The sequence below is a fragment of the Botrytis cinerea genome, chromosome 1 (assembly GCF_000143535.2).
Source record: "Botrytis cinerea B05.10 chromosome 1, complete sequence".
Classification (NCBI taxonomy): domain Eukaryota; kingdom Fungi; phylum Ascomycota; class Leotiomycetes; order Helotiales; family Sclerotiniaceae; genus Botrytis; species Botrytis cinerea.
Window position 1 is genome coordinate 2,075,947 of NC_037310.1, and position 26,414 is coordinate 2,102,360.

The window sequence follows — 26,414 nt, forward strand, 5'->3', positions numbered from 1 at the left end:
TACTGCTATACCTACCCTCCAGTGGGCGGAGTGTACGGATATCGGCACCGTTAGTATTTTGGGAATATCAAACACTCAAGAATCAAGAATCAAAACACTATGGAGAATATTTCGATTATGAACATTAATTAGTCATCATAGTTCTTACGCAAGGAGCAAAGAAAGATCTTCGCCAGGCTTGCTTATCCAGTGACTACCCGCTCCACGCCGCTCCACAAAATTTCGAATTAGACCTGGCTAGATCTTTCCCAAAGGATCTCTAGACCAAGAAGCGTATCTCGATTCTCCACGCACAGCTCCCAGAACTTCACCTTAATCACTTGCTACCCGCACTACCCTGAGTTTTCACTATCCTCACGACCTAATACTTACTATTTACACTATTCATACTGTTTCTCGGCTCACTCTCTACTCTTACTACTTTCACTCTAGATTTCACTACTCTGAAGTCTGAGCCTTGTAAATTTATTCCTATTTTCTTTTCATTTCTAATTATTGTTGATTTCCAGAGTGTATCATTCGAATTTATACAGTGTTTATTCTTACACATCACGGAAAGAGTGTCGTATGTCTGCCCTCAACCTAACTCAAAATCCCCGCCAAAGGTTATTTTGATGTCGAAGTTCTAAGGTTATGCTCTGGAAATCAATTCAATGCTCTTTGATCAACAGTGTCCACTACGACAGGCCCCAGTGCGGTAACTGCCAGTAACCCGACCTAGACTCATCCAGTCCATTTACAAGTTTCAATGTTTGTTAAACTTTTTGCATCCAGACTCTCCAGCCCTCTAGACCCTCTATTTGCTCGCTCGTCCCAATTACAAGCTCCCCCCCTCATCCATCAGAATTCTAGTTAGAACATTTCTAACCTTCTGTCATCGAGCAGGAGTCTAGAATCAGTTCGCGCATAATTCCATACTTCTGATTACCGGGGCTTCCATACCGTCAATTAACTTGTCACTTGCTCATCCATTATTTTCTCGACGATCAATAGAGAAAGCCCCACTGTTGGATGAGGTGCCAATCTCATACGAGTACTTTGGCAACTTTGTGCACTTTCGAAAACATACCTCTTACCAAGTACATTGTGTATTGTCGACAACGACCTCTCGGTTCGACCATTTGGCTAAGGCAGGCAACTTGCGAGTGTCCTGACTAAATGCTTGATGCACTCATACCCACACCCAAACAACATAGTGGAATGCCAGAACTACGATTTCATCGTCAGGGTTCTGAGGGAAAGCCATACGCTTCGAGAATATACAGACCTCAACGTCAAAGGGTTAGACGATTCCCTACCAGGCCCCCGGTAAGAGATCGGTTCCTTAAGAGGACGGGGGAGGAAATGACGGGTGTAATGGAATCGAGGACACAAGCACCACACGATCTTATTGACAGACAAACATTATGCTTGCCGAACTTCTCAGAGGATTCCATACTGCATACTGGAGATGAAGGCTTTACAGATATATTGAGTCGATACTTCCCTGCGGCGGAGAGTAACGCTTCGGAACGCCTGGTGAAATTGAAGTCTCAGCTTCGTAAGGCTGACACGTATGACTTCTGGAGCGTGCTGATGCAGGAAATGTGCGATATAACAGGAGCTCAATGCGGATTGGTTGCTAAACGAATGTTGGTGGATGATCAGGATACCGCTGTCGAACTCCCGGAACTTGGAGAAGAAGGATCATGTTTAATGGTTGTTGCTTTCTATACCAAAAATGGGGATGAGGAACCTAGACTTGAAAGAGATTATAAGTATACAGCCTTTGGTACACCTTGCGCTTATATGAAGTACGATAAAGTGGTCATTGTACCCGAGAGAATGAAGGAGGTAACACCCAACAATCCAAACATCATGCCATGGGGCCAATCGGAGGCCTTCATTGGTGTGCCATTATCTATGGAAGACAAATCTTTTGCACACTTTGCATTGATATGGTCGGAGGAAGGTGCAAAAAGAAGGAAGCTCAGTTGGAGTTTCATAGAAATGTTCATGCATTCTCTTGAAGACTTGATTCTCCAACGTATAGTAGAGGGCCGAGGCTTTGCTAAAGATGGTAACCTTCCGGAGTGCGCTGCAGAAAAGATCATACCTCTTTCTGCCATCACCGCTTCGCAGTCGCTAAAACCGTATGCTCGAAGCCTGTCGCACGAGTTAAGGACGCCCATGCAAGGAGTTGTTGGAATGCTTGATATTATGTACTCAACCGTGCTTGATGCTATCTCAAATCAACAGAATGAGCGGGCTCGATCTGTTTTTGCTGATCTCAAGGCCAATATTGAGATTGTGCAAGGTAAATGAACCCCATCTTTATGGTTACTTTATCTGATACTCATCTTACACAGAAAGCTCTAGAAGGGCGATAGAAGCAGCCGATAATGTTGTCCACGCATACGATCTTAATATGCAAATGCCTGATGTTCCCTTAACGCCTGAAGATGATGGAACGAAATCTTTTATAACAATGCAAAATTATTCTCCGCCTACCGATGGACAATTACGAGAAGCATTCTCATCTCCAAATTTAAAGAAGAGAAACCGATCCGAAGATCTCGAGCTCAATTTAGGATCTCCTCCAAAGCGTATGTTCACTTTGCCAGAGGGTGAAATTTCACAGCAATTACTCGATGTCGATTCCGCCATAGTGTCCACGGCATGCTCCAGCCCCGAGATGCCCATTCGATCCACAACCACCATGACTTCAGAGATAGAGATGAAGTCAAACGAGTTTCCTTTCGATTCAAACCCTAGCCCACTTACATCTCCGGCTTCCATGACTCCGGGCCATCGACGCGTTATTACCCGTGAGTTCATGCGAAACCTCATTAGTGATTCCCTCAAGACCGATTGTCCAACTAGCGAGCACCATACCACGACGGAATTTGGCGAGTTGATTGAACTGAAAACACAAGGGTCAAGAGGCGAAGTGCAAGAATGCTCGATCGAATTAGTGATCCAGCCCGATGTTCCCGAGGCTATTCTTACCGAAGAGCAGCATTTGCAGTTCTCAATCTCAAAAATCATCGACAATGCAATCAAGTTTACTGATGGAGGTAGTATCACAATAACGGTCAAACTCAACAACACTGGGCATATGATCGAGATATGGGTGGTTGATACAGGATGCGGTATTACCGAGGAATCACGATCTCGTTTATTTCAACCTCATTTCCAACAAAACGCGTCAATCAGTCGTGCAAAAGATGGTCTAGGACTTAGCCTGTTCAACGCGAAAGCTCATGTGAGGAAGAACCTTGGTGGCGATGTTACACTAGAAAGATCTGCAACAGAAGGCCCGTTGAAAGGATCGGAATTCCTGATACGTCTCCCAATTTCAGCACTGGATATGAAAAGGGCTGTGACTCCACTTGTGGGCTCATCACCTAGTCATCCTCGAATTACTCGGGATGCTGTTATATCTCCTTACGCAACAGCTTCAGCGAAGACTGCACGTCGACGAGCAATTCCCAACGCCAATCTTGCCAAAGACTATCCTCTAAACTTCCTCGTTGCAGAAGACAACGTAATCAATCGAAAATTCGCCATCACAGCTCTCAGCAGACTCGGCTATAGTGCAGATAACATTACACTTGCATTTGATGGAGCGGATGCCGTTCGTTCTTACCAAGCCTCGTTGTCAAAACCATCTGGTCGATATGATATCATATTAATGGATATATGGATGCCGAACATGGATGGCTACGAAGCTACAAAAGAAATCACCAAACTGGCGGAAGCTCATGGAGAGACTGCGACTATTGTCGCGGTTACAGCCGATATCACAGACGATTGTTCAATGAGGGCAAAGGAAGCGGGCATGCAAAGTTTCTTAGCGAAGCCATACAGAGTTATTGATATTGAAAGACTCATCATCGGCAATTTTCAGCAAGGGTTCTGCTGTTCAGAATCATAGGCGTTTATTTTTTTTTTCACTTCTTTTATGTATTTGCATTGCGGTTTTAGGATTCGGACGACTCAGCGGGGCACGGGTTTATGGCGTATAGTAAATATCAAAATATTAGGGTTATTGGGACGAAAATTGGCAGGGCCTAGGAGCATTCACAGGGGGGCATCATGGCGTTTTCAGATGTCTAAATGGACCTCGAAGGAGTTATTATTATGATCAGGATAGGAGTTCAGATTGGTTATGAGATAAGGTCATCTATTACAGATATAGGGCACAGGTCCATGCAAGGCTTATGTATGAATTAATGGATGGGAAAATATCTGGGAGAATATGGGCATGACAATGGTGCTATTAATTACAGAGGATTGGTCGAATTAGAGCTACTGTTACTCCTGGGCGAGTATTCGCTCCTCATACATCGAGTATATTATCATCTATCTACCTATCTATGTATTCAAACTAGTCAATCAAAATACACAAAATTTTGGATAATAATATATCAAAAATTAGTGAAAATATTAAGATAATGAATGATAGTGTGAGAACGAAACCATTGAATTAAGTAAGAGGTAAGGGGTATAAATGCTAGCTCTTGAAATCCGGGGAAATCCAACATTCGCTAGAACTACGCTAATTTGGAACAATGACGCTACAATCATCAAAAAACACCACGAGACCAACTCTGCAACATTCAGACTTTCAACATCACCGCCTTTCCATTTTATTCTCACATTTAGTATATCTTTCCTACAAACAATTCATCGAATCCGAACATGTAATATACCGCAACACAAGATGCGCTTTCTCAGCATCAGTACCATAATAACCATTGCTTTGCGGCAATTTGCCTTCTCTGCCTTCGCACATCCAACAGCCAGTCCTTCGCAATACTCTCCAACGCACGATCAGTCGGTGATATCGCTGCCCCTCTTCCATTCCCTAGAAGAACTGGCCCGCTTAGTCGACATATCTTACTGCGTTGGCACGAGCGGTATTTCAAAGCCTTTCAAATGTGCCAGTCGCTGTGATGAATTTCCGGGGTACGAGTTGGTAGATACATTCAATACCGGTGTGGCGAAAAGCGATAGTTCTGGATATATTGTGTTAGATCACGGACTGCAGGATGTGAGGGATGGGAGGAAGGGCAGGATAATTGTAGCCTTTAGAGGTACTTATTCAATTGCGAACACAATTGCAGATTTGAGTACGGTGCCGCAAGAATACATACCTTATCCTGAGGACCCCGATGAGCCTGCAACCCTGGATACATCTACTGAGACCTCCAAAATATATGCTGTACAACGGTTCCTCGACCACATTCCTCGACCTTGGTCTTTCCAGTGGAAACACACATTGAAATCGACGACATCAGATCAAAAGTTGGGAGGAACAATTAGAAAGTGTACGAATTGCACAGTTCATACAGGCTTCTATACTTCATGGATCAATACTCGCCAATACATCCTACCTCATCTCAACGTGCTGAGACAAAAATATCCAGAATATCAACTGCATTTGGTGGGGCATTCACTTGGTGGGGCTGTTGCCGCTCTTGCTGCACTGGAACTTGAAGGGAATGGGTGGAGAACAATAATTACGACTTTTGGAGAGCCGATGATTGGTAACCACGGGCTGATGGAATTCATTGATACAGTATTTGGACTGGATAGAAGAGACCATAACGGCATGGACAGGAGGTACAGAAGAGTGACGCATGTAGGAGATCCGATCCCCCTCCTCCCTTTGAAGGAATGGGGATATAGAAGCCATGCTGGCGAAATATACATTGAGAAGGGGGACTTGCAGCCTGAAGCTCAGGACATTCATATTTGTTACGGTGACGAGGATAATGACTGTATTACGGGGAGTGATGGGGGTGGCTTGTGGTTTCAAGGGAAAGACATATCCTCCACAATCCCCGTGGACTTTCTGGACGAAATACGAAATGTAAAATGGACTACAGGAGAGGCTGATGCCAAAGCAGGAGCAGATGGAGAAATGGAGAGGATCCAAAAGCGATGGCCGAAGCTTCCCATTCCAACAAGATATAAACTCTGGCAGCTATTCTTCGCACATAGAGATTACTTTTGGAGATTGGGAGTCTGTTTGCCAGGGGGAGATCCGTTAGATTGGAGAAGACCACATTATAATCTCACGGAAACGGGGGATGATACGGGAAGAGAGGAGCTATGATGATGTACGGTATTGCTAGTTGGCTTCTACGAATCATGGATAGCTGCATGACACCAAGCTACAGATTCAAATTGTAAGAAAATGATGCGTTGCTCTCTTTTTCTAAGTGTTGGAGTTCATGGAATACTATAGTCTAGTAACAATACCTCAAAAAATTGTGCATATGAGTGGCTGGGATTGGGATTGAAAGCATGGTTTTATTTTCATTGGTTCAATGTGAAGAGTCGTTATTCAGAACAAGTGCTCACCCGTATCAGCCTGATTTTACAAATCGATAGATATAATATGTTTCCCCTGGTCTAGTAGAAGATAGTGTCCTACATATGACCTAATGGTAACTTTCTGTTTATCCCATGCCACCCAACCCCCATGAATTTCTCAACATTTTATTCCATGTATCTCGCATGTATGAATGTACTATCTTCACTCTCACCATAACTATTCATACCCATCTAATTTATCCTCACTCTCATTTCAACTATTCATACTCCATGAAATTAATGACAAGTCCGTCTCCCAATCTTGAGCCCAAAGTGTAAGAATTGGTTGGGGCACATCAGCCAGCCCCCATAGCTCGCTATCACATCGCACACAAAAGCAAAACCGCATTCTTACATGCATGCAGTGTCTACCAAGCAAGATGTATGGAAGATCCTCCACGCCGTTTAGATCGATCTAATCTACGAGATCAGGGTCGGGTCCGATATACCTTGCTTTTTATTTTCCTCTTTGGGAATATACATCTGCAAAAAGAAAACATACAATATCACAATCTGTAAACAGTAAGCTAATTTCTCCGATCTTCTGTCATTTTGGGAGTAACTTGGAGAGATCTATGCAAGATTAAGATAATTGACCGAGAGTAGAATATTTTTGCTTTTTTTTGTGTGCAACGCCGTGTGTTTTTATTATCCATTCTGTTGGCTTTGAGCATAGCGTCGGGCGCAAATCGCGAATCGCGATTAATGCCCTTTTTTTTGAATCTTGCATAATTTCGTATTCGGGCCTAGGCCATACTAGGTAGGGCTGGGGTTTGGGGGTGGGGGTCATGGTAAGCTTGATCGAAATGAACCCATGTCAGATCTGAACGGTTCCTTGAAATCCCCGAGCCGCATTTCAACGCAGCTGAACTTGTGGAGATGTTTGGATGGATGTGATGTGATGTGATGTGATAAGATGGGATGGATATATGCAGGAATGATGTATGTTTCCGGCGATGCGGTCTTTGTTGTTTCTTTGCGATTGGTTTGGTGTATGCGTGTGAAGGGTTCGCGGCGATGGAGTGGGCCTTGGGGATTTGCAGTTTTGGTATTACGTCGTTGGTTTCCGTGATTCGGTTCTTGGAATCATGGGTTTGCGATTGTTGAGTACTCAGTGACATCAATGGCGTTATTTACGCTCTTTTTCTGCTTAGATACAGTGGGGAGAAGTATATTGGTTAAGCTGCAGGTGTGATAAAACTCGGCGGATGCAAAGATGCACATCCTGACTAGAGCTAGCTGCTCCAGTTTACATGTACAGCTTTCGCATTTTAGATGAGCTGAAAGCATCAGCTAATCTCCCACACGTCAAAGAACTCGCTAAAATAGAGCAGATATTCATAGTCAATGCCTAGATCCACACTGGTTAATAAAGGCATCTCAATTCTCAAACGGGGCGGAAGTGGACATATTTCTAGACCGAACATCAATTACCAAGTCATTCTAATCACTGCTCAAAAGGGTGAATATGCTGATAATTATGCTGGATGCCTCTAGGGGATAAAACTTCATGCCAGCTAGGGTTTCGTTCATCTAACAACAGGTGTGCATTGCCATTCTCGCACTGTATCAAAAACTAAGATCGTGAAGATAGAGCTCATTCTATAAGTCAATGAGCAACTGAAGGTCATTTATCTCAAGTATACTAAAACGACGAAAATAGAGACAGATCTGTCGCACATCAATGATACATAAACAATATCTCACTTAAGACAGAAATAAAAGTTTCATTCTGAGCTCATGAATTATCGTGAACTCTGTATTATAGTATTATCCTTTCCATACAGCATTTTCACGAGTCATTACGTTCCGTAGAGACATGTATATGAAACGAGAACCGAGTAAATTATATGTCATAAATATTGGTTAAATGGCCCCATAACTGTTTAAAATAGTAGGGACGATATCGATGAATTCGAATTTAAGAGGTCCCTTCACTTCTAATTCTTTTCTTAATCTCTGCGGTTTTCGCCAAAAAAATATGCTATGGGGATAACCGAGCTAGTTAGTAGTTGAGTGTTTTGCCAATTTACAAAGGTTGGGCGCACATGAAGCCATCACTTAATCGTAGGAGCTATCAATTCGGTGTGTTCTGTGGTGAAACCAAGTCCCATTCTACTTTTGCATTTGAAGTCTCCGCTGCCATTGCTCACCTAGGCGATTTCGACACAGCCAGGTTAAGAACCTGTGAATGCCATGGAAGCAAGCTGGGATTCTGGCAAGACATCTTCCATTCCCCACCTAGAGGAAAGAGTGAAATGTCATAATAATTATGCACTGCTGTTATTGGTGCGATGTTGCACCTGCAGCAGAGATGTTATCCTTTCTGTTCTCCGACACCAGGGATTTGGAAGTTCTTGAAGTCATTCGGGTGCAAAGGACGCATTGCGTCTATCCGAAGCAGTGGTCCTAAATGTGCCAGAAATCATGTGTGAATATTTGAACCCCGTTAAACCTTTTGGATTCCATGTTATGATTTTCTAGCAGCTGGCATTCGTCGAAGCTTCGCTGCACGTCATTCCAGGATTCGTTACCTTTGAAGGCGATATCCCCAGTGGGATCAGATCGCATGCACCAAACTCCGTGGGTAGGTGTTGCATTTTAGCCTTCGACAAGCGAATCGTTCATCACTACATAACAGAAAGAAGCAACGGGGGTCAAAATATTACCATGATACGTTCCACTTGCCATTTAATCCCCGTAGACTAGAGTGTAGTCGGTGGTGCTTTGCAAAAGAGGAATTAATGGCTTTTCTAGCTTTTATCTTATTCTTGGAGACACCTAGTGGTATTATAAGACTGAGATGGCTCTAATAACAACGTTGGGCATTTATTTGACGGTTTGGAGTTGTGGATGGGGCATGAATATTGGAGCTTGAATCTTCGTTGAGGATGTGTATATTAAATTATTTGATAGGATGTGATGACTGCCAGGCTTCCAGTAGCAAACTAACAATCAGCGACTTTCAATCTTTTTGATTTAACTGAAAGGTGCAGATGATCTGAAGCATTGAGTTCATGTTGAGTATTTTATCAGGTAGTCTCAACCTTTGGGTGTTTGCATTCCGTCAGACAGGCCGAATATTGGAGACATTGGATGAATGATCTGAAGAGCAATGAATTGAAACATCTTTGGCTAGTTCCATGAGATTTGAGAGTTCTTGTGTAGGACGACTTGGAATCACCACTTACTACATAATGTCTTTGGGACCGAGATTCCTTCTTGCACCCCTCAGCTTCTGGCTTTTGCTGAATCGCAATGGGATACACAAGCACATGGAGGGTGGAAAATGTTACAATTTCCTTACCGATACTTCGGCAATTGCAAGGACTCTGCCTGTTCAATGTGCAATTTGATGTCATCACAAATGTTGAGAGAGAGCCTGGTTGTAAGTTTTCTAGAACCAACGATCTATATATTTCAAACTTCCCGCTACAGTTGGTATAAACTTATAGATTGGGACAGATATTAGCCCATAGGCGAGGGCCGCTAGATCAAAACCTCCCGCACCTTTACCACTAGATGATGAAATGAAATTGGGTACATTGCCGTCAAATAGATCCGAAAAACACGAACTATACTTGTCGATGAAGGATAGAAATTTTCGGCGAAAATAAAGTGGTACAGTGGAAAAAGATACGAGGGTTCCCAAAATGCAGGTACTCTGTTGATATTCAATTACATTACGTCGCACTTCTCTATGTCTGAAGAGTTTACAACTTCGCCTTCTCTTTGGTCTGGGTAAACTCAACCTTGTTGATACAACTGCCTACACCTTCTAGACCAACTTCAACCACATCACCATCCTTCAACCACACCTGTGGGTTTCTTCCCATTCCTACACCTTGTGGACTAACCATTCGTCAGCATCAATTCCCTATTAAAATCACAGCATATAAATGAAGCAAATTGCAGGAAGAACTCACGTTCCAGTAAAAATCAGGTCACCGGGCAACAATGTAGTTCCCTGACTCAAAAAGGCAATGGTTTTAGCCACGCCGAAAATCATATCCTTTGTACTACTTTCTTGCACTGTCTTCCCATTCAATTTGGTGAAGATCTTGAGGTTTTGCGGATCTTTGATTAATTGACTGGAGACAATGCCCGGACCGTAAGGAGCCCATCCATCGAATCCCTTTCCGAGCGCCCATTGACCACCTCCGCGTTGAATCTGCCATTCCCGATGCGATACATCGTCACCAACGGCATAACCGAGAACATAATCTAAAGCTTTGGATTCTGGGACATCGGTGCAGGATTTTCCGATGACTGCAACAAGTTCGCATTCGTAGTCAAGACCCGTGCCTTCTTGAGCCATTGGATGAATGGGGATGGGATCAGTAGGGCCGGAGAGAGATGTGATGGGTTTGTACTTTTAAATGTCAATCGCCAAGAAGATCTAGGATGAAGGCATATCATGGACTTACAAATAGAACTGGGAATTTTGGAATTGGCATATTTGACTGCAGTAACCCAATTTAGCACAAATATCATATCTCGGACATTCCCTTCAATGTCAATAGCCAAAACTGCCTACCTCCTTAGCGTGCTGCTCATAGTTCAATCCCAAACACCTCACAGTCTTGACATCCTCATCTGCTAAAGGTGCAAGTAAGAGCCGAATATCTTGTATTTGATCTGTAACCTCATGCTTTCCAAATATTTCGCCCGTGATTACTTTAGCCTGAGTAGCTTTCGCGATGTCAGAGACTCCTTTGGGGAGAATGGCATCTCCATAGTATGTGCGGCCGTTCTTGGCTAGGAAGCGGACAAGTCGCTGGAGTAACATGTTAGTACCTTACAATTATCCAGGACCCGCGGGTTTAGAGTAAAATTAGACTCACGGAGAATGAAGGAGCCGACATCGTGTAGCAATTGAGTGATAGTGAAGCAACTTGAAGGAACTGGAGGTATTCTAGCTGAGAGGTTCACATTGACGATAAGATAGTAAGATTAGAAATCTCCGCCGGTCAAGCACCGAGGTTAACTCGCTTCCCCACATGAGCCGCCCCTGTTCTGGAGCCCATTGCCTGTGCCGTTGCGCCATCTCCTCCAACGTATTCGAATTAAATTAGGGTATATATATCACTCGTATTAGATTACGATACCAATGGCACGCATTGTTCATCGATCAATTTAGACCCGTTTGAAAGCAGAACCTCAATATCTTTGCACAAAGTATAGCGTTTGGACGATAGCAAGAGTTGGGCCTTTGGGGTTCTCACGTGACCAGAGCTTGAGCATTGAAACAACCTGTGATTATCAATCATTGAGAAGAAGAATGGCATATTATATTAAAAAATTCGCTTAAAGAGGACCGATTCCTGTTGAAAAATTCATACTAGATTCGCAGCATCCCTCACCACCTGGACTTGCGATGTAACGGTGATCCCCCTCGCATCTCTTGATGACCTCTCCCCGTCGTCGCTCTCTAAACTTCCCCCGTCACGACTTCCCCCCATGCTCTGGAAATAGCTTTTCTTATTCGTCAGCTCGACCTCATCCGATTCCTCAATGCGAAAATGCGACTGCTGCTTGAGGAACTTTTGCGGCTGGCTCAAATTCATATGGTGCGAGCCCTTCTGACTGGTCCCGGTGTTGGAGCCTACGTTGCGAATACCGCGGAAGAGAGGCGCATATGTTGGTAGACAGGCACCGATAATTGCGACCGAGGGCTCTAAGCTGGACCATCCGAAAGCGGGGCCAAGGATGTATGTTATATCGATTGCGCTGGTTAGAAGTGTGAGGTAGTAGATGCGTACTATACTGGCGACACAGACACTAGACGGGTTAGCAGTGGCGGAGAAACGCTGGAGAGTACTTACAAGCTACCAAGCAACATTATACCCGCGACGGAAAACTTCTTGCGTTTGTTCATACGGAGCTTTAAAATCCGAGGAATCGGGACGATCAAGATGATAACATCATTGATCATGTTGACAATTCCAAAGACCAGAAAAAACAACAAATAATCAATACACTGTCCTTCTGTCGCGCCAGCGTATTGCATCCAGAAGAAATTTAATGGACGACAGGCGGCTGCCATAACGATCCACATAATAATGGGGTAGATGCAGGTAAAGAACGTGGCAGCCCAGTACATTATGGTGAAGACGCGGTTAATAACGAGCATGTCGCCTTCGCCTGTATAAAACAATCGCCGGTAGAGGAGCAGAATGCTGATCTTAGTTGATGTTACGGCTGCAGCGTAGACCCAGGGCTCGGAAAATACAACCTAAGTATCTGCGTTAGAATGAAGAACACAACACTTGATGCTGAAGACTCAACGCGTAGTGCCGCATCGTTAAGACCATACCTTTAACAACACCATGAGCCGTGGCAATGTCGTCGACCACACATGTTTACCCGATCCATATGCTCCAGCTTTTCGAGTAGAAAATGTCAGTCGAAATCCCCAGGTAAAGCTAAAATGTCACTACTAAGTTTGGGAGCACCAACCAATAAGTGTTGTAGCCACCAGGGCAGAAGTACAGATCTATCAAAGCCTTGCGTTAGAAACAGTGTGTTCACTTTCTTGTTTGGAGTATAGGAGCTATCGTGAAAGATGCAGAAGGAAGTCATTGCGATCAGAGAAAGGGCTGGACTTACAAGTCCTAAGACAACAAACCAGTCATCGATAGCCAAACTGTTTGCTCCACGCATAGTCCGGACATAAAAACGCAAGCATACTGCTGCAGCTGCTATTCCGAGCACCACACAAGACACGATGTCATATGCCGCCGTTGTACTTTCATTTAGATCAACTCCAACAGCAGGCGGCCCGAAAATGAGTTTGATGGAGGGATCAACTTCCGACATGATGATATACGTGGATTCGACCGACAATTAATGTAAAAGTCAATTTTCCCCCATAAAACGATTTCAACATAAAAGTCGACGCTCCCATTTGGCCGGAATTCCTGCGATGGTTATATGCAGGTGAAGGTCCCGCTGATCATTTCCCGGAGACTCGTGGTGAAAATTCTCACCTCTAGGCAAACCTGATATGTAGGGATTTGTATTCTGATATGCAGTTTTTACAGGATTGCCATCGGTAGTTCTGTTTGTGCTGACAACGTCTCAAACTTGTACCAGTTGCTGATGCAATCTCCCACCCTTGAGCAGAGATCATTAGAAGGATTGGGTCCACAAGAGAGTGAGCGTCTTCTTCTGAATGGCTTCATCCCTTGGCAGGTTGGCTTTGGCCCAGTTTACTCAATCCAGCTAGGGTAGATGGATATATTTTGGGTGAGCGAAAATTCCGTAATGTGCGGTGCGTACCCGCCGACGAGAGTTTCACAATTAATCCCTGATACCTGCAGTGATCTTGGGCAGTTGGGTAGATTTGTTTCTTGGCGAGATGTGCTCGCGATATGTTTTATGTTGATGTTGGGATTTATGTTGATGTTGAGATTTATGATGCTGTTTGTTTGTGTCGACCCTTAAAATGTTATGCAACAAACAACCGAACCATGTGCCACGATGAGCGACTGGCGGTGAAACTACGGGCCCGTCAGAATGTTATGGGTAAACCGTTGGACTATTCCATATGGGGACTAGTCCGGCTCGTCTAGTTCACGGAGTTTTGTCTTTCGCCAAAAGAGCTCCACACTGCCCTCCCTTTAAACTTTCCAAGGTTGACACAAGAAGTAATAATCACCAAATACAAATTGGTCAACACAAATACAAAGGACAGGTCGACCCTATCGGCCATCCCAGCGATTGCGATACTGTCCGATGAGGGGGATGGATTTGAGTTTCCCACTATTCTCTACAAGGGAGCAATTTGTTCAATCCTCTCGAGATCCTGCATCAGCTGTCAGAATGCAGAAAAGAAGTCGATCCGTGCTTGCATACCCCTGGGCAATCTTTGCTACATCAAACCTTATCCAATTTTACTTGCTTGACCTATATTCCATTATGGAGCATTTCTACTATATCCCCAATTTCTGCTCAGGAAGGAGAATGTGGCGGAAAGCACTACCCTCATTCCGCCACTGGCCCATGGATGATCAATCGGGCAATAGCTCCCATTTGGTATTGTCCACTCCATATTCCATCACCAATAACATTTGCCATGTCTCAAGCAAGTTGTGGGGGGCGGGTGGCATCCCAATTAGGCGGCTCAAGAGATTTAGTGCGCCGATGGTTCGTCTCCGTACTATCCCAATGAAGGACATCAAGAAATTAGATGTGGATAGGCTTCATCATTCATGTCCGTCTCTAAGACGGTAAGTGGATCAACGGGCACACTAGAGAGCCTTTCTATCAGTGAGTGAGAGGGGTTTGCTACGAAAATTTTGGTGGACGGTACAGGTTGATACGCGGAATCTGCGCCTGTTTGACATCTCGATTGATCGGCAGTATGGCATTATTGATCTAGACGTTGCAATATGAATTATCGGAGATACCGTGATAAGAGGTTAATCAGAAACATTTGAGTGCCGTTACTGGAACTACTGTAAATAACGGCGCGTTTTTCCTCTTTTCAGTCGTGTATCGTCTAACGTCTATCGAAGTCTCTATTCAGAAATCTTCTACTAAGAACAACCCCTCACACCACACACCAGCCATTACTCGCCATGGACGCAGCAACTAAAGCACCGCCTCTTCTCGCGTCCGAACTTATAGGACCCAAGGGATGGATCCGGAGTATGATGTGCCTCGAGTTGGCAGCAGATTATGATGCTGAGAATATTTCATCAATGCTGCAAACAGCATGGAGTAGTTTCAAAGCGCGAACTCCAATGGTCGGCGTTGAGGCCGTGCCCGCAGACCCCGATGCGAAGCCCGCTGGGCAGCTAAAGCTACAACCTTACCGCGATGGCGAGATTGAAGATTTCATTGTCAAGGATCACCGTAATGATAATACAGCACCTTCATTTAGTCAGTTGAAGGACCAGGGATTTCCCAATGCAGCCATGGACGATGAAAAATTGTGCATGCGTGGCCGAGTTGGAGAATGGCCTCAATTTGGCGTCGATCGCCTAGCAACTCAAATGATGCAAGCCAACTTGATCAAGGGTGGATTGCTGCTCAATCACTTGTGCTTCCATTCATATGCCGATGGGCTGTCCATGTGGAAACTGGCCGAGCTCTTTGCTGAAGATTTACGCCGAGCACAGGGGTTGACTATTGAGAAACCAATTGAGATTCAAGTTGCAGACAGAGCCAAAATTTTGCAGAGCACCGGGGAAAACGTGTGCGCTAATTTCGCAGAGGAGCACACAGAATTTATCCATTTACCTTTTACTCCTCCTGGACTCCCCGAGGCTCTAACGAAAGGAGATAGCCATGCTCACGTATATCGATTCACACCAGAAGCCATCCGAGCGCTCAAAGACGAGTGCTCGCCAGCAAAGATATCTTCTAGTCTCAAGGACAAGATTCCGCAAGAACAACTACCAACATTCGTCTCTACCAACGATGTCCTATCCGCAGTGATTTGGAAATCCATCCAGAGCGCTGAACACCCAGATCATTCAGCCATCGATCCCAGTAAGCTTTCGGTAGGAATGGTCGCCTTAGACGCACGACGCCGCGTTCACGTGCCCATACATCCACACACATTGGGCAATATCATTGGGTTCACCACTGCAGTTCTACCAATTTCCCAATTGATTTCTAAGGATACTCCGCTAGCTGATATCGCGTGTTTGGTACGACAAGGTGTCAATAAGTGTGGAAACACATACTATGACGAAATGGCGCACTACATCGAGCGCGCGGACGACGTGAACAGAATAGCTGGCACAGCATTCCTTGACATGCCTGGTAGCAATGTGCTATTTAGCAACTGGAGCGACTTTGACTTTTATAGCATTGAATGGGGCCCTGCATTTGGTGATCGTATCAAATCTTTGCGATTCCCCGCTGGTGGTGTCTGTGCCGGCTTCCAGGTGATCTTGCCACCTCCTGCAGATGCGCCCCAGGGAACAATGGAAGTGCTTGTTAGTGCGTCAAACCAAGCGTGGCCCCGATTATTGCGCGATGAGACTCTCCATCGCTTTGCTCATAATGCTACGAAGGTACCATTCCAGTGAGGCTGGGTATGGGTATGTCTAAAGGATCCTAATGCCGGAGATGCCACAGTAGATTTCTAGCTACCTCTAGTCAGTATGTTATGCTTAATTAGTAATCAGAATTTACACTCAATTATACAGTTGAACATCCACATCTCACCCATATATGTTGTGCAAGGAGTTGAAATTTTATGGAGCTGCAGCGGCGTTAAGACACTTTGACAGCTCCATCACAATGTGACAGGGCCTTAAGGCCGTATGGCCTGTGCACCGCGTCCTAGATAGGAACTGCTCATCCGAAAACTCTAGAACGAACTTCACACTGTTCATTTAAACATGCTCCTTGAACTGCCTATTCTGTCATCTCGCTCGTATGCTACTATTTATAAGTCCGAATCGTTATTTTGCGTATTCAGATATGCCAGTTGACCTCTTAGCTTCGTGTTATCCTAGCTCTATTAAGCATTGCCGAGATGTCCAGAAGAATGAATAGGTACAACGACTCATGTAACCTTAACCACGTTCCAGGAAGATAATCATGCAGGACGTTATAGCAAGGATTAAGGGCGTGTATACTCCACTAGAACAATTAAGGCCGTTTCGGTTTTCCACGTTGCCACAAGGAAATCTCTTTATTTCATCTGCCCAATTCGTACCGGGTGCAACTGTTGAGAAAAATTGCTGTCAAGAATGGTCAAGATCTACAGTCAATAGATAAAGAAACCTGGCACCGCGAAGCCCCTGATCATCATGTCTAGAATGTATTTGTCCACATGTGTCATGTCACAGTTAAAGGCTCTTATTGTTTCCTGTCTTCACATTGTTAATTAGCGGTACGTCATTCAGTCAGGGGAAAGCCCCTATACAGGTGCAGGTATTTAATGGTAAAAGAGAAGCCTCAGGCCCGGCTAATGAAAATTAGACACGATCATCAGCAGGTGGCTAAGAGTGGAAATTTGAAGCTATTCGCACTTTGAAAGTCTAGACAACAGCATTTCTTCAATGCATGGTGAAAAAAGCACGGTAGCAAACTCACCCCAAAAAGTTAATCGTGACTGCGTTGTCAAACCAATCCCCATATTTCACACATCCTCATAATTCTGAAGCTAGCAGGGGGGAAAGTGGAATTGCGATAAAAACCACAAACTTAAAAGCAAAAAGTATATTTTGTTGTTCTCCGTCCCAGAATTCGAGATAAGTCACAGGATTATTCAGTGAAGCAAAATGACAGAAGCACAACGTCCATTTAAGGTGCTCATTGCAGGCGGGTCAGTAGCAGGTCTCTCGCTAGCCAATGCACTCGAGCGCGCTGGAATCGATTTCGAAGTATTCGAGAAGCGGGAAGTGGCACCACAACTCGGACAGTCTATCCTGCTACTTCCTTGCACCCTTATGGTTCACGAACAATTAGGCATAGATAAACCGACTCATGAGGTTGGAATTCCGATCGGAGTTCGTGAGCACTGGGATCACGAGGGCAATCTATTTTGCTCTTCAGATGAATTAATTCGTCTCCAGGAGGTGTAAGTAGACATTTGTCTCAGCTTTCGTTCACAGCAAGCAAAAAATGAATGCCAGCTGACCATACCAAAGCCAAAAACGACCTGTGTATTTCATAGACCGCAGAATCTACCTCCAGAACCTATACAACGGCCTTAACGAATCCTCAAAATCGAAAATCCATGAACATGAGGGGTTGGAGTCATTTACTGAGCATGAAAATGGAGTCACTCTTAGGACCGACAAAGGCAATGTCATTGAAGGTAGCATTATTGTCGGTGCCGACGGTGTGCACAGTCATGTGCGCCAGCAAACGGCAAAGCTGCTCAAGATGATTGACCCCAAGTGTTCCGAGATCATGGCCGCGGGATTCGATAACCGATTCCGGATTCTGACGTGCACATCACGCAACTACTTTATTGATGACCCAAAGAAGCAGTTCTTAAAGAACGGTGTTATCGCTAACTCCTATTTTTCGGAGCATGGTGTCGGAGGTATCGCTGTGGCCGGAATGGACGGAAAGATATTCTGGGCCATTTATATCGCGAACGATAAGCAGATGCCTTATCCCAGCCCGCGATATGGACAGGTTAGTTTGAAATCTATGAACACGATTGAAGAAGACTCCAGAAATGCTAACAATAGTTATGCTAGGCCGACATGGACGAGGCCATCAAGAAATGGGGACATCTTCGCCCCACTCCCGCCTTCAGTTTTAACGATCTGTGGGAAAATCTCGTTGGCTCCACCATGGTACCCATGGAAGAAGGTGTCTTGGCCACAAAGTGGCATTCGGGCGGGAGGACCGTTCTCGTAGGTGATGCCGTCCACAAAGCAGCCTCGAATCTCGGTCTGGGCGGAAATCTCTGCGTCGACGACGTATGCTGTCTAGTCAACGGTCTACACAGCCTTCTCGAAAGCAACAAGACACCAAGCACCGCGGAAATCGTTAAAGTTTTCGAGAACTATGAGCGAGCGGAGCGACCTCGTGCTAATTTCGTTTGCAAAGCCTCGGGAGTGTACGCTGGCTTCGAAACTATGAGTAAATGGTACTCTAAGCTGTTTCGATTCATCTTTCCATGGATTCCATCGACCATTAAGATGCGCATCTTTTCCCGGTTTGATAGTAGTGCGCCTATTTTGGACTTCTTGCCCGTTCCCACGCCGCGTGCTTAAATTGGATGCTACCTTACAAATTCGATATGTCACTCTTTAAAGTTTAGATTCCTATTAATGAAATAATCAAAATTAATTCTTTGAACTCAAAATTCTGAACACGAATTTCGTGTAACCATCGAGATATCGAGAAATTAATCAAAAGGTTAAAGGTTCAAGAATGCAGGTCTCTTGGCGTAAAATTCCTGGTCATATAATATTGCTTTTGCATTAGTCAACCACTAGTATCAGCTCATCTAATTTCTCAGAGGTCAAAGCCGAAGCGTCTTTGAAGAACAAGCTAAAGCCGGCAGTTGTATTTTATATTTTCCCACTCCCACTCCCGCTCCCGCGATTATGCCAGGGAGCCTGCCAAGTTCCCGTCGGACATTTCACCAGCCGCCTCACAGTGCATTCGTCATTCTAAGGTACATCCCCATGCTGAGCCTCAATCTCTAGCTCTGGAGCGTTCGGTAAGTCAACGGCAATGGTAACTTTAGATGCGCGAGAAATTAATTTACTTCACATGATCTAACTAATTCAGTGCCATTTCATTCACGAGTGTTCTCTACATCTACTAATTTTATTTGACTTGCTGAATAGGAGAATGATGAATTTATTCCACTCTTAAATAGGGAATCTATACTCCAAAAGCATTGGACTATTCTCTCAATGATCACATTCAAATCATGGCTGATTTACCTAACACCACAACTTCAATAACATACCTTCCCCAAACATCATTTACTCCTCACTTTATCACAAAATACGGAATGGCCATGGGAGCATAGGTTACAAAGTTCCATACTTGAGGCAGGAACCCAGATCGAGATAACCTACGGAAAGTTCTAATGGAATACAAAGAAACGAGTATATTCAAGTATTGGCTATAAACTATCGTATGGAAAACTAGTTGCGATAATAGAGAATTTTCTTGGGATACTTGGGGATACTTGGGGATACGAGAGTTCTTTTCTTGAAGAATTGGGGTTATCGTATGTTGAGCTTCATCCGGGGACAATGCAGCATCATTCATGGAGCTATCAATTGAAGTTTCCATTCACCCCATTCATGAACCAAATCACTCTAGGTCATATCTCTCGAGTTGCAAAAAAAGCCTCCAAGCCAAAGAACATGCAATATTGCCGAACAATAATGCTAAACCGGGCAACAAGCGAGAGGTTTTTGGAATTGACTAGTAACACTTTCATCTTTCATCCATTGCAGTCGATGTTGATACTATGCTTGCTGGATTGCGTTGCATTTGTTTCTTTGCCAACTCCTGATCAGTCTCAATTATTATACATTATTTCTCGGGGGCGCGCCGACATATTAGGATACAAGATGCGTTAGATAGGACGCTTTGTTGCGGTGCGCATCTTGCTACCTGGCCCTGTCGTGCAAATTAACCTGCAGATGTAAAGTTGAAGGCATCTATTCGGTTAAGATGTGGCATTTTTAGTTATAGGTTTGAGTTGATTGTATATGAGTGATGTACTTTAACTGACACAGTTGACGTGCATATCTGGCATAGATTACCTAGGATTACTAATACTAAATGTCTGTTCAACAGCGGAAGTTAATGCTAGCTGGTGATTTTTATAAACACGGGTGGGCAATAGTATTTGTATGATAGAATACGAAACAGTAAAGTATTGAGTAGAGGTGAATGCGAACATCAGATATTGACCTTTTGGAATCATTTTTCACATCCCAAGTTTGAATCATACGTTGTGCTCCGTAGCCCACATACACTCCTGTTGACCGAGAAAGAACGCAACTTCGTCCATCTCGACTCTCGGCTATTAATGCAAAGATTGCTTTCATCCCTGCATCTATTATTCGGTCTTCATATAACATGCACGTTGACGTTGTCCCTTGAGGGCCGTGTGGTCTTTTTGTTGAATGTGTATAATGGGCAATGAGAAGACTCAAGGCGAAATAACTACAACATGCTGGGTAGTTTGAACAATCTGACTTTGTGCTCCAAGAACAAGAAAATGCACGGAATCAGAGCATTTGTATATTGATAAGTACCAACTTTAAAAGAGCAATTGTAGGAACAGAATATTCGAGCACCTTGCAAAACATTAACTAGTGATGTTCGCTTGAACGAACTAAACAAAGTATGCTGGTGTAGGATGTCCGTTAGATGAGTAGAATAGAAGAAGGAGAAAATATCTTGGGACTATCTAGGTCACAATGACACGCTGCAGAGTATAATAAGCAGATCAGGGTACTCTTCCGGCAAGCCATTTGGGGGGAGTGGGAGCCCTTCATTGGTGAGGAAAGGAATCAATCCCAAATGAGAATCGACTATTGCAAATCAACTGAGACGTGCCAATCCATTTGAATGATACAAATCGAATCGAGACTTTCCACAATGGCAGTACATTCATTCCGTGTATTCATTCATCTGCCAAATCTGATGGTTCGAATTGGTGATGTTACTTTTTTTGTAGACAGAGTTGAAATACTGACGCAATCTAGCCTGTGTGCTTATCTAATCCCCCACCTGGAGCTCACCCCCCTGCAACATTTAATGTCGGCGCATCATTCATTGTTTTCTTCCTTTTGCCTGAACATCCTCACCCACAGATATTTTATGTATAGCGACGAGAGAAAATGGCGAGATTGTCAGGACTTCAAAGAGAGGTTCTCGCGCTTTATAGGAAGTGCTTGAGAGCAAGTAGAAAGAAGCCGGCTGTAAGTGTGATTTCCATTGAGAAATTTAAAACGCGTTGCTAATCAGATGAAGGAGGCAAGAAAGCATTTTGAAGCATATGCGAGGTACGTTGATTGTTCATGCCTTCCTTGTGCGATCCTTGCTGATCTTCCTGGCACTTCTAGACTGGAGTTCAATAAGAGTATAACTTTAGACAAGAAGGATTTCAACACGATCGAGTACCTTCTGCGGAAAGGACAGCGACAGGTTGACATGTATTCTTCGCCTGGTATTAAAGATATTCGATGAGCAAACCTACATGGACAATGGAGATGTGTTGTTTTTGGACGCTGGCAGATCGAGGATGAAGCTTTGGCAGGAAAGGGCAGGCGCATTGCACGTCGATGAGACTCTTTAATTACTCAGTTCCTTCAATCTCGAAAACCTCACATTTCCTAAAACATGCATTCTTCACGAATTTATCCTTATAGTCGATAATGGTCAATTTCAAAATACATTGGAAGGGCTGTCCTCATCGAACGTTCCCACGAATAGATAATACTTCGAATCGTCCTCAAATCAATTTCACTCGGTGTACTTCACACGCCAATAGAGGCACTTGTGAGATACACAATTGTCGGGCTCTCGAGCAGGCTAGAAGAAAAGAAAGGGTTGGCGCTCGTAATCGAAGATCAAAAAGTTTAAGGGCTTCTATTATTACTCGCTCCCAGCGACGTGCTTTGAAACAAGTTAGACAAGAAGTTTTTGGGTGGAAATCATCAAGTCCAAAAACTACTAGGCAGGATCAGGGAAGCGATACTTTACTTGCGCTTGTCGAAAGTGTCGTTGAATCAAATCCAACTTATCACTCTGACAGAACTACCGGCGAAAATCATATCCATTCTGTAGACGGCGCTGGTTGCTCAACTTTCAACAAGATTAAAGGTTCCATTGCGAACAAGAATATAATATCTCAAACCGGAACTCGAGCTAACTCCACACAATTGACTGGTCTTGATCAAATCCGACGTTATCAAGCCAATCCTGGAAATCCCGCACCACAAGATAATCCTAATTATAGTACTAGGAGCTTGTATAAGAAGTATAATCCGTCCACACGTACTGGTTTTGTCTCTCCAGCTAGAAGTAAAGCCTTCTTGGCGGCATCTACACTCGCAAGTCTTTACGAAGAACAAGGTACCAATCAGCAGAACTTTATCCAGTCGTCGGTAGTATCTACAATAGGCGATCCTTCCAAAAAAGATATTCCGAGAAATAATACAGCATTAATTGGAGCATCTAGGCTTGCAACCCTTGCCCAAGGGAAATCTTTCTCTTCCTCTGTTCATTCCATTGTGCATAGTATTGCTTCGGGTCCTTCTCGTAGTCCCAGTCAGAGGCGAGCGTTGAAACGTTTTACTCGCGATCTTGAACTGTATCTTCAATTCGCTAAGCAGGTCCCGAAACAAACGCCTATTTCATCTGCCCCCTCAACTAGCTTTTCCACGCAAACCATACAGACTATCCAAGAATTCAAACCCTATCACGCCGAATTTCAAGCTGCAGGGTTGGCGGTGACATCAGCGGAACAACGAAACCAGTCAGTTATAGGCGTCCAATCATACCGGCGCAGAAGAACGGTCCCGGAAGTTAAGCCACTTCTCCCTGGTCACAGAAGCACTGTGGTAGCAGACCTTGAAACTGGACGGGGACGCCCTCTTCTTGATATCGAAGAGCCACCACAAGACAGTCTACCAGCCAACGAAATGGGAATAAAGGCCTCAAATGTGTTGATCAAGAAATCAATACCTGATCGCGAGAGCCCAGAAGAAGAGTTGTCTACAATGAGTATTGCATCAGAGGAAACCGTCATTGAGTGGACACCGACACATGAGCGGGCGGATCCAGCCAACCATATTGAGTCTCCACCATGTTGCGACTTGGCACCTCCTCGAGCATCGTCACCCGCAAAGCCACATTGTTCAGATTCTTTTACCTTACCTCAGCTTGGGACCCCTCCTGCCAAAAAGTCTTTACCTTGGCTTCGTAAGCCACCAATCACAGCCGAGTCTACTTCTAAATCCGACAACACTATAAGAGGCAGCAGATTTAGCAAGTTGACTGGAGACGCTGCTGCATCGCCTCCGTACTCGGAATTCACGAGCCAGCCAGACTCACAGTCTTCTTCTATAGTATTGCATCTCGATACTCCACCAGAGCATAAGCGTTATATTTCAGATCAGATTCCCAGAACCTCTACTAGTACTACATCCTCTGCATCCCCCATACCACCAACCACGACCCCCTGTGTACAGTTGTTTGTCGGTCCTGGCGAAGGTGATAATATTGGGGTGGCAGATTTTGCCAACTCAGAACAACTTGCCAACCAAAATCATTCTATGCTTACTAATGGGGACACTATAGCACAGAAAGATATATGTCTGCTCAAAAACCATGCCACTCAAACAAGTGCTGCTCCATCGTTCATTACACGAGCTCCACATTTCACCACTCAAATTCCTGTTACTGTTCAAAGTCGGCAGCGTCGAGGTCTTATTCTCAAATCGTCTCTGATCAGCGAAACACAAAGACGACAGTTACCCCAAATAGCACGAACTGTTGGCACTGATCCTGCACGTCCACATCAAACTTCGCGCGCTTCTTCTACTTTGACATCCCCTCACGTTACTTCATCCCCACTTCACTGTACACAGTGTAATGTAGTACTAAATACCGCCTCAGACTTGAATCTACGTCCAAATATTGGATCTGCACCGGGGCCATCCGTTGGGTTTGATGCAAATTCGAAGAAGAAGAATATGCGAATATGTGAGAGTCCTGAAGTAATACATTGTGAAGGGTGCAATCTATCTGTGGGAAATTCAGAAAAGGGTATAAAAACGGATGCAAATAAATATTACAGGCAGCACGGAGAACGAAACTTCCCTTTACATGATTATGACGATACGAGAACAATGAATATAGGTTCTAAGGGGAAGCAAAAAGAACCTGATGTATCGGCGGATGAAGGATATTTTGCTCGTCAATCGAATGTTCGTAAAAGTGGAGGAAAACTAGCATCTGTCTCGGAACAAACACCAACGCCACTCTCTGATCCGAATAAAAGAAAGTTGAAAGTAGAGCAAGTATCACCATCACAAGCAAGCGATACCTCTATACCAATGCCCATCCAAGCTGGTGGCCAGTCAAGTCAATCAACAAGGCCTGACTACATACAAGGGCAAGTACTTTCTTATGCAAAATCACCTGATATTCCTGTATTATTAAAAATCAGTCCCGAGCTATCAGTGTCTGAATCTGTAAGGGATTTACAAAATCAACTCTCTTCATTGGAAAAACATACTAAGCAGGAAAAAGATACAAAGAAATTGTTCAAGGGGTTGAGGGTCGCTACTGCAGCAGCTTGTGAAGAGGGGGTTGATAAGTTTATTGAAGAAATTACAGGTTACAAGGTTCGAAAATTACTTATGGATATTAGTGCTATGGATGGACTTAGTGTGAATACACTGGCACATGTTGCAAGACAGACGGCTCAGAAAAGAAAGGGGGATCTTAGGAGGTTACAGATGACTAAGATCACTAAAGAGGAGGCCAGAGACAGGAATTTTGAAAGAGGGTTTGGATTTGGCAATGGCGATGGTGACGGTGATGAATCGTGGAAAAATAGCTTAGAGGAGGTGGCTAGGATGAGGAGAAAGGGACAGGGAAGAGGAAAATTACCAAGAAGTCAATCTGGAGAGTTTAGGCGTAAGCAAAATAGTAGTTTGGAGAGGGAAAAGCCTTCTAGAGATAGAGCGTTGGGGTTGGTGGCGGGAGACCAGGGGGTTAGACTGAGGGAAGAGGCGGAAGCCGCTTTTGATGAGGTTAGTACGAGAGAGGATTAGTAGTGAGGCATCAAGGGCTGAGTGGTCTGCTATATTGTAGATGCTCTGCCTATGTATACCTATGGAATGCACACAAGATATAAATAATACGATTAATTCTCCCGCGTAGCATGAACTACCTACTACGGAATTAAGTTACAGTGACGAGTTCTCGTCTGATTTAAGTTCTGAGTTCGAGGAAGAAAATGGGAGCTAATCATCGGAGGTGTAAAGAACAATTGAAGGTTTTGCACGCGTTATTGAAGGAATAGCTCAACAGTGTGAAACAAATTCGAATAACAAGAGCCAAATGCCCAGGTATGCGAGTACATTTAGACGACTCACATAAACATATATTCTAGATTGATCTGCCACATAACCCACCAGCAATATTCCATCTAGCATAATACTTTTTACAGGTGACCCGCACCATGAATTCAACATATACTTCTTCCACAAAAGTGACTTCGTACCTTCTTTTGAACCCAGCTTATTTGACGCGGTAGCTATTTCCGACATAGGGAGTATAGGTATGTTAATCGTTATTATTATTCCACTTTGGTCAAATGAAAACCTGTTGTATCCTCAATTCTACTTGTATGTGCCATACTAGACTCTCCACGACTGAGAGAAGAGAATTTCCAGATAATTAAATCTTCTAGGAATATATGTATCTACTCATTTCAGACTGTAAGGAATGTAATGGATATCTTTGAGAAAGAATGAGGTTTTTGTACTTGTATTAATCAGTAGCGTGGTCTTATGTTGAGGATTTTTTTTATCCATGAATACATGTCGGAGTCTATTTCCTGCAGACGAAGAAGG

At 44.1% G+C, this 26,414-nt stretch overlaps 8 protein-coding genes across 9 annotated transcripts; 6 read left to right on the plus strand and 2 right to left on the minus strand.

Annotated features, from left to right (window-relative positions):
• The first annotated feature begins 452 nt into the window (after window positions 1-452).
• Bchhk17 lies at window positions 453-4,389 on the plus strand. 2 transcript variants are annotated; one of them, XM_024690586.1, is made up of 3 exons: window positions 453-750; window positions 886-2,296; window positions 2,349-4,389. In XM_024690586.1, exons 2-3 carry the CDS (start codon window positions 1,159-1,161, stop codon window positions 3,914-3,916), a joined length of 2,706 nt encoding a protein of 901 aa, XP_024546354.1. In that variant the 5' UTR covers window positions 453-750; window positions 886-1,158; the 3' UTR covers window positions 3,917-4,389. The 2 variants fall into 2 exon arrangements, with proteins under 2 accessions (XP_024546354.1, XP_024546355.1); XM_024690585.1 differs by having other exon boundaries at window positions 453-2,296.
• Window positions 4,390-4,582: 193 nt separating this feature from the next.
• BCIN_01g05940 (hypothetical protein) lies at window positions 4,583-6,575 on the plus strand. The gene has a single exon (XM_001561282.2). It carries the CDS (start codon window positions 4,706-4,708, stop codon window positions 6,101-6,103), a length of 1,398 nt encoding a protein of 465 aa, XP_001561332.1. The 5' UTR covers window positions 4,583-4,705; the 3' UTR covers window positions 6,104-6,575.
• A 3,186-nt stretch (window positions 6,576-9,761) lies between these two features.
• BCIN_01g05950 (hypothetical protein) lies at window positions 9,762-11,301 on the minus strand. Its single transcript, XM_024690587.1, has 5 exons — window positions 11,208-11,301; window positions 10,901-11,140; window positions 10,791-10,826; window positions 10,290-10,735; window positions 9,762-10,215 (listed from the first exon to the last, which is right to left on the minus strand). The coding sequence occupies exons 1-5, from the start codon at window positions 11,226-11,228 to the stop codon at window positions 10,077-10,079; spliced, it is 882 nt and encodes a 293-aa protein (XP_024546356.1). The 5' UTR covers window positions 11,229-11,301; the 3' UTR covers window positions 9,762-10,076.
• Window positions 11,302-11,589: 288 nt separating this feature from the next.
• BCIN_01g05960 (hypothetical protein) lies at window positions 11,590-13,800 on the minus strand. The gene is made up of 5 exons (XM_024690588.1): window positions 12,973-13,800; window positions 12,823-12,859; window positions 12,680-12,747; window positions 12,189-12,598; window positions 11,590-12,144 (listed from the first exon to the last, which is right to left on the minus strand). The coding sequence occupies exons 1-5, from the start codon at window positions 13,180-13,182 to the stop codon at window positions 11,700-11,702; spliced, it is 1,170 nt and encodes a 389-aa protein (XP_024546357.1). The 5' UTR covers window positions 13,183-13,800; the 3' UTR covers window positions 11,590-11,699.
• A 1,033-nt stretch (window positions 13,801-14,833) lies between these two features.
• On the plus strand, window positions 14,834-16,539 carry BCIN_01g05970 (hypothetical protein). Its single transcript, XM_024690589.1, has one exon. The coding sequence runs from the start codon at window positions 14,946-14,948 to the stop codon at window positions 16,404-16,406; it is 1,461 nt and encodes a 486-aa protein (XP_024546358.1). The 5' UTR covers window positions 14,834-14,945; the 3' UTR covers window positions 16,407-16,539.
• A 948-nt stretch (window positions 16,540-17,487) lies between these two features.
• Window positions 17,488-19,162, plus strand: BCIN_01g05980 (hypothetical protein). The gene is made up of 3 exons (XM_001561277.2): window positions 17,488-17,908; window positions 17,979-18,474; window positions 18,540-19,162. The coding sequence occupies exons 1-3, from the start codon at window positions 17,610-17,612 to the stop codon at window positions 19,059-19,061; spliced, it is 1,317 nt and encodes a 438-aa protein (XP_001561327.2). The 5' UTR covers window positions 17,488-17,609; the 3' UTR covers window positions 19,062-19,162.
• Window positions 19,163-21,557: 2,395 nt separating this feature from the next.
• Bcsdh6 lies at window positions 21,558-22,130 on the plus strand. The gene is made up of 3 exons (XM_024690590.1): window positions 21,558-21,746; window positions 21,799-21,830; window positions 21,891-22,130. Exons 1-3 carry the CDS (start codon window positions 21,666-21,668, stop codon window positions 22,012-22,014), a joined length of 237 nt encoding a protein of 78 aa, XP_024546359.1. The 5' UTR covers window positions 21,558-21,665; the 3' UTR covers window positions 22,015-22,130.
• A 14-nt stretch (window positions 22,131-22,144) lies between these two features.
• On the plus strand, window positions 22,145-25,750 carry BCIN_01g06000 (hypothetical protein). Its single transcript, XM_024690591.1, has one exon. The coding sequence runs from the start codon at window positions 22,203-22,205 to the stop codon at window positions 25,608-25,610; it is 3,408 nt and encodes a 1,135-aa protein (XP_024546360.1). The 5' UTR covers window positions 22,145-22,202; the 3' UTR covers window positions 25,611-25,750.
• The last annotated feature ends 664 nt before the right edge of the window (window positions 25,751-26,414 follow it).

Coding starts and splice junctions, on each gene's coding strand:
- BCIN_01g05950 (XM_024690587.1), bottom strand. CDS start 11,228: ATGTCGGCTCCTTCATTCTCC. Junction 11,141..11,207: donor TGTCGGCTCCTTCATTCTCC/GTGAGTCTAATT, acceptor ATGTTACTCCAG/CGACTTGTCCGCTTCCTAGC. Junction 10,827..10,900: donor ATGAGCAGCACGCTAAGGAG/GTAGGCAGTTTT, acceptor GGGTTACTGCAG/TCAAATATGCCAATTCCAAA.
- BCIN_01g06000 (XM_024690591.1), top strand. CDS start 22,203: ATGGTCAATTTCAAAATACATTGGAAGGGCTGTCCTCATCGAACGTTC.
- Bchhk17 (XM_024690585.1), top strand. CDS start 1,159: ATGCTTGATGCACTCATACCCACACCCAAACAACATAGTGGAATGCCA. Junction 2,297..2,348: donor CAATATTGAGATTGTGCAAG/GTAAATGAACCC, acceptor CATCTTACACAG/AAAGCTCTAGAAGGGCGATA.
- BCIN_01g05970 (XM_024690589.1), top strand. CDS start 14,946: ATGGACGCAGCAACTAAAGCACCGCCTCTTCTCGCGTCCGAACTTATA.
- BCIN_01g05980 (XM_001561277.2), top strand. CDS start 17,610: ATGACAGAAGCACAACGTCCATTTAAGGTGCTCATTGCAGGCGGGTCA. Junction 17,909..17,978: donor TTAATTCGTCTCCAGGAGGT/GTAAGTAGACAT, acceptor ACCATACCAAAG/CCAAAAACGACCTGTGTATT. Junction 18,475..18,539: donor CCAGCCCGCGATATGGACAG/GTTAGTTTGAAA, acceptor TAGTTATGCTAG/GCCGACATGGACGAGGCCAT.
- BCIN_01g05940 (XM_001561282.2), top strand. CDS start 4,706: ATGCGCTTTCTCAGCATCAGTACCATAATAACCATTGCTTTGCGGCAA.
- Bcsdh6 (XM_024690590.1), top strand. CDS start 21,666: ATGGCGAGATTGTCAGGACTTCAAAGAGAGGTTCTCGCGCTTTATAGG. Junction 21,747..21,798: donor CAAGTAGAAAGAAGCCGGCT/GTAAGTGTGATT, acceptor AATCAGATGAAG/GAGGCAAGAAAGCATTTTGA. Junction 21,831..21,890: donor CATTTTGAAGCATATGCGAG/GTACGTTGATTG, acceptor TGGCACTTCTAG/ACTGGAGTTCAATAAGAGTA.
- BCIN_01g05960 (XM_024690588.1), bottom strand. CDS start 13,182: ATGTCGGAAGTTGATCCCTCCATCAAACTCATTTTCGGGCCGCCTGCT. Junction 12,748..12,822: donor GGTGGCTACAACACTTATTG/GTTGGTGCTCCC, acceptor CTACTCGAAAAG/CTGGAGCATATGGATCGGGT. Junction 12,599..12,679: donor GGCTCATGGTGTTGTTAAAG/GTATGGTCTTAA, acceptor GCAGATACTTAG/GTTGTATTTTCCGAGCCCTG.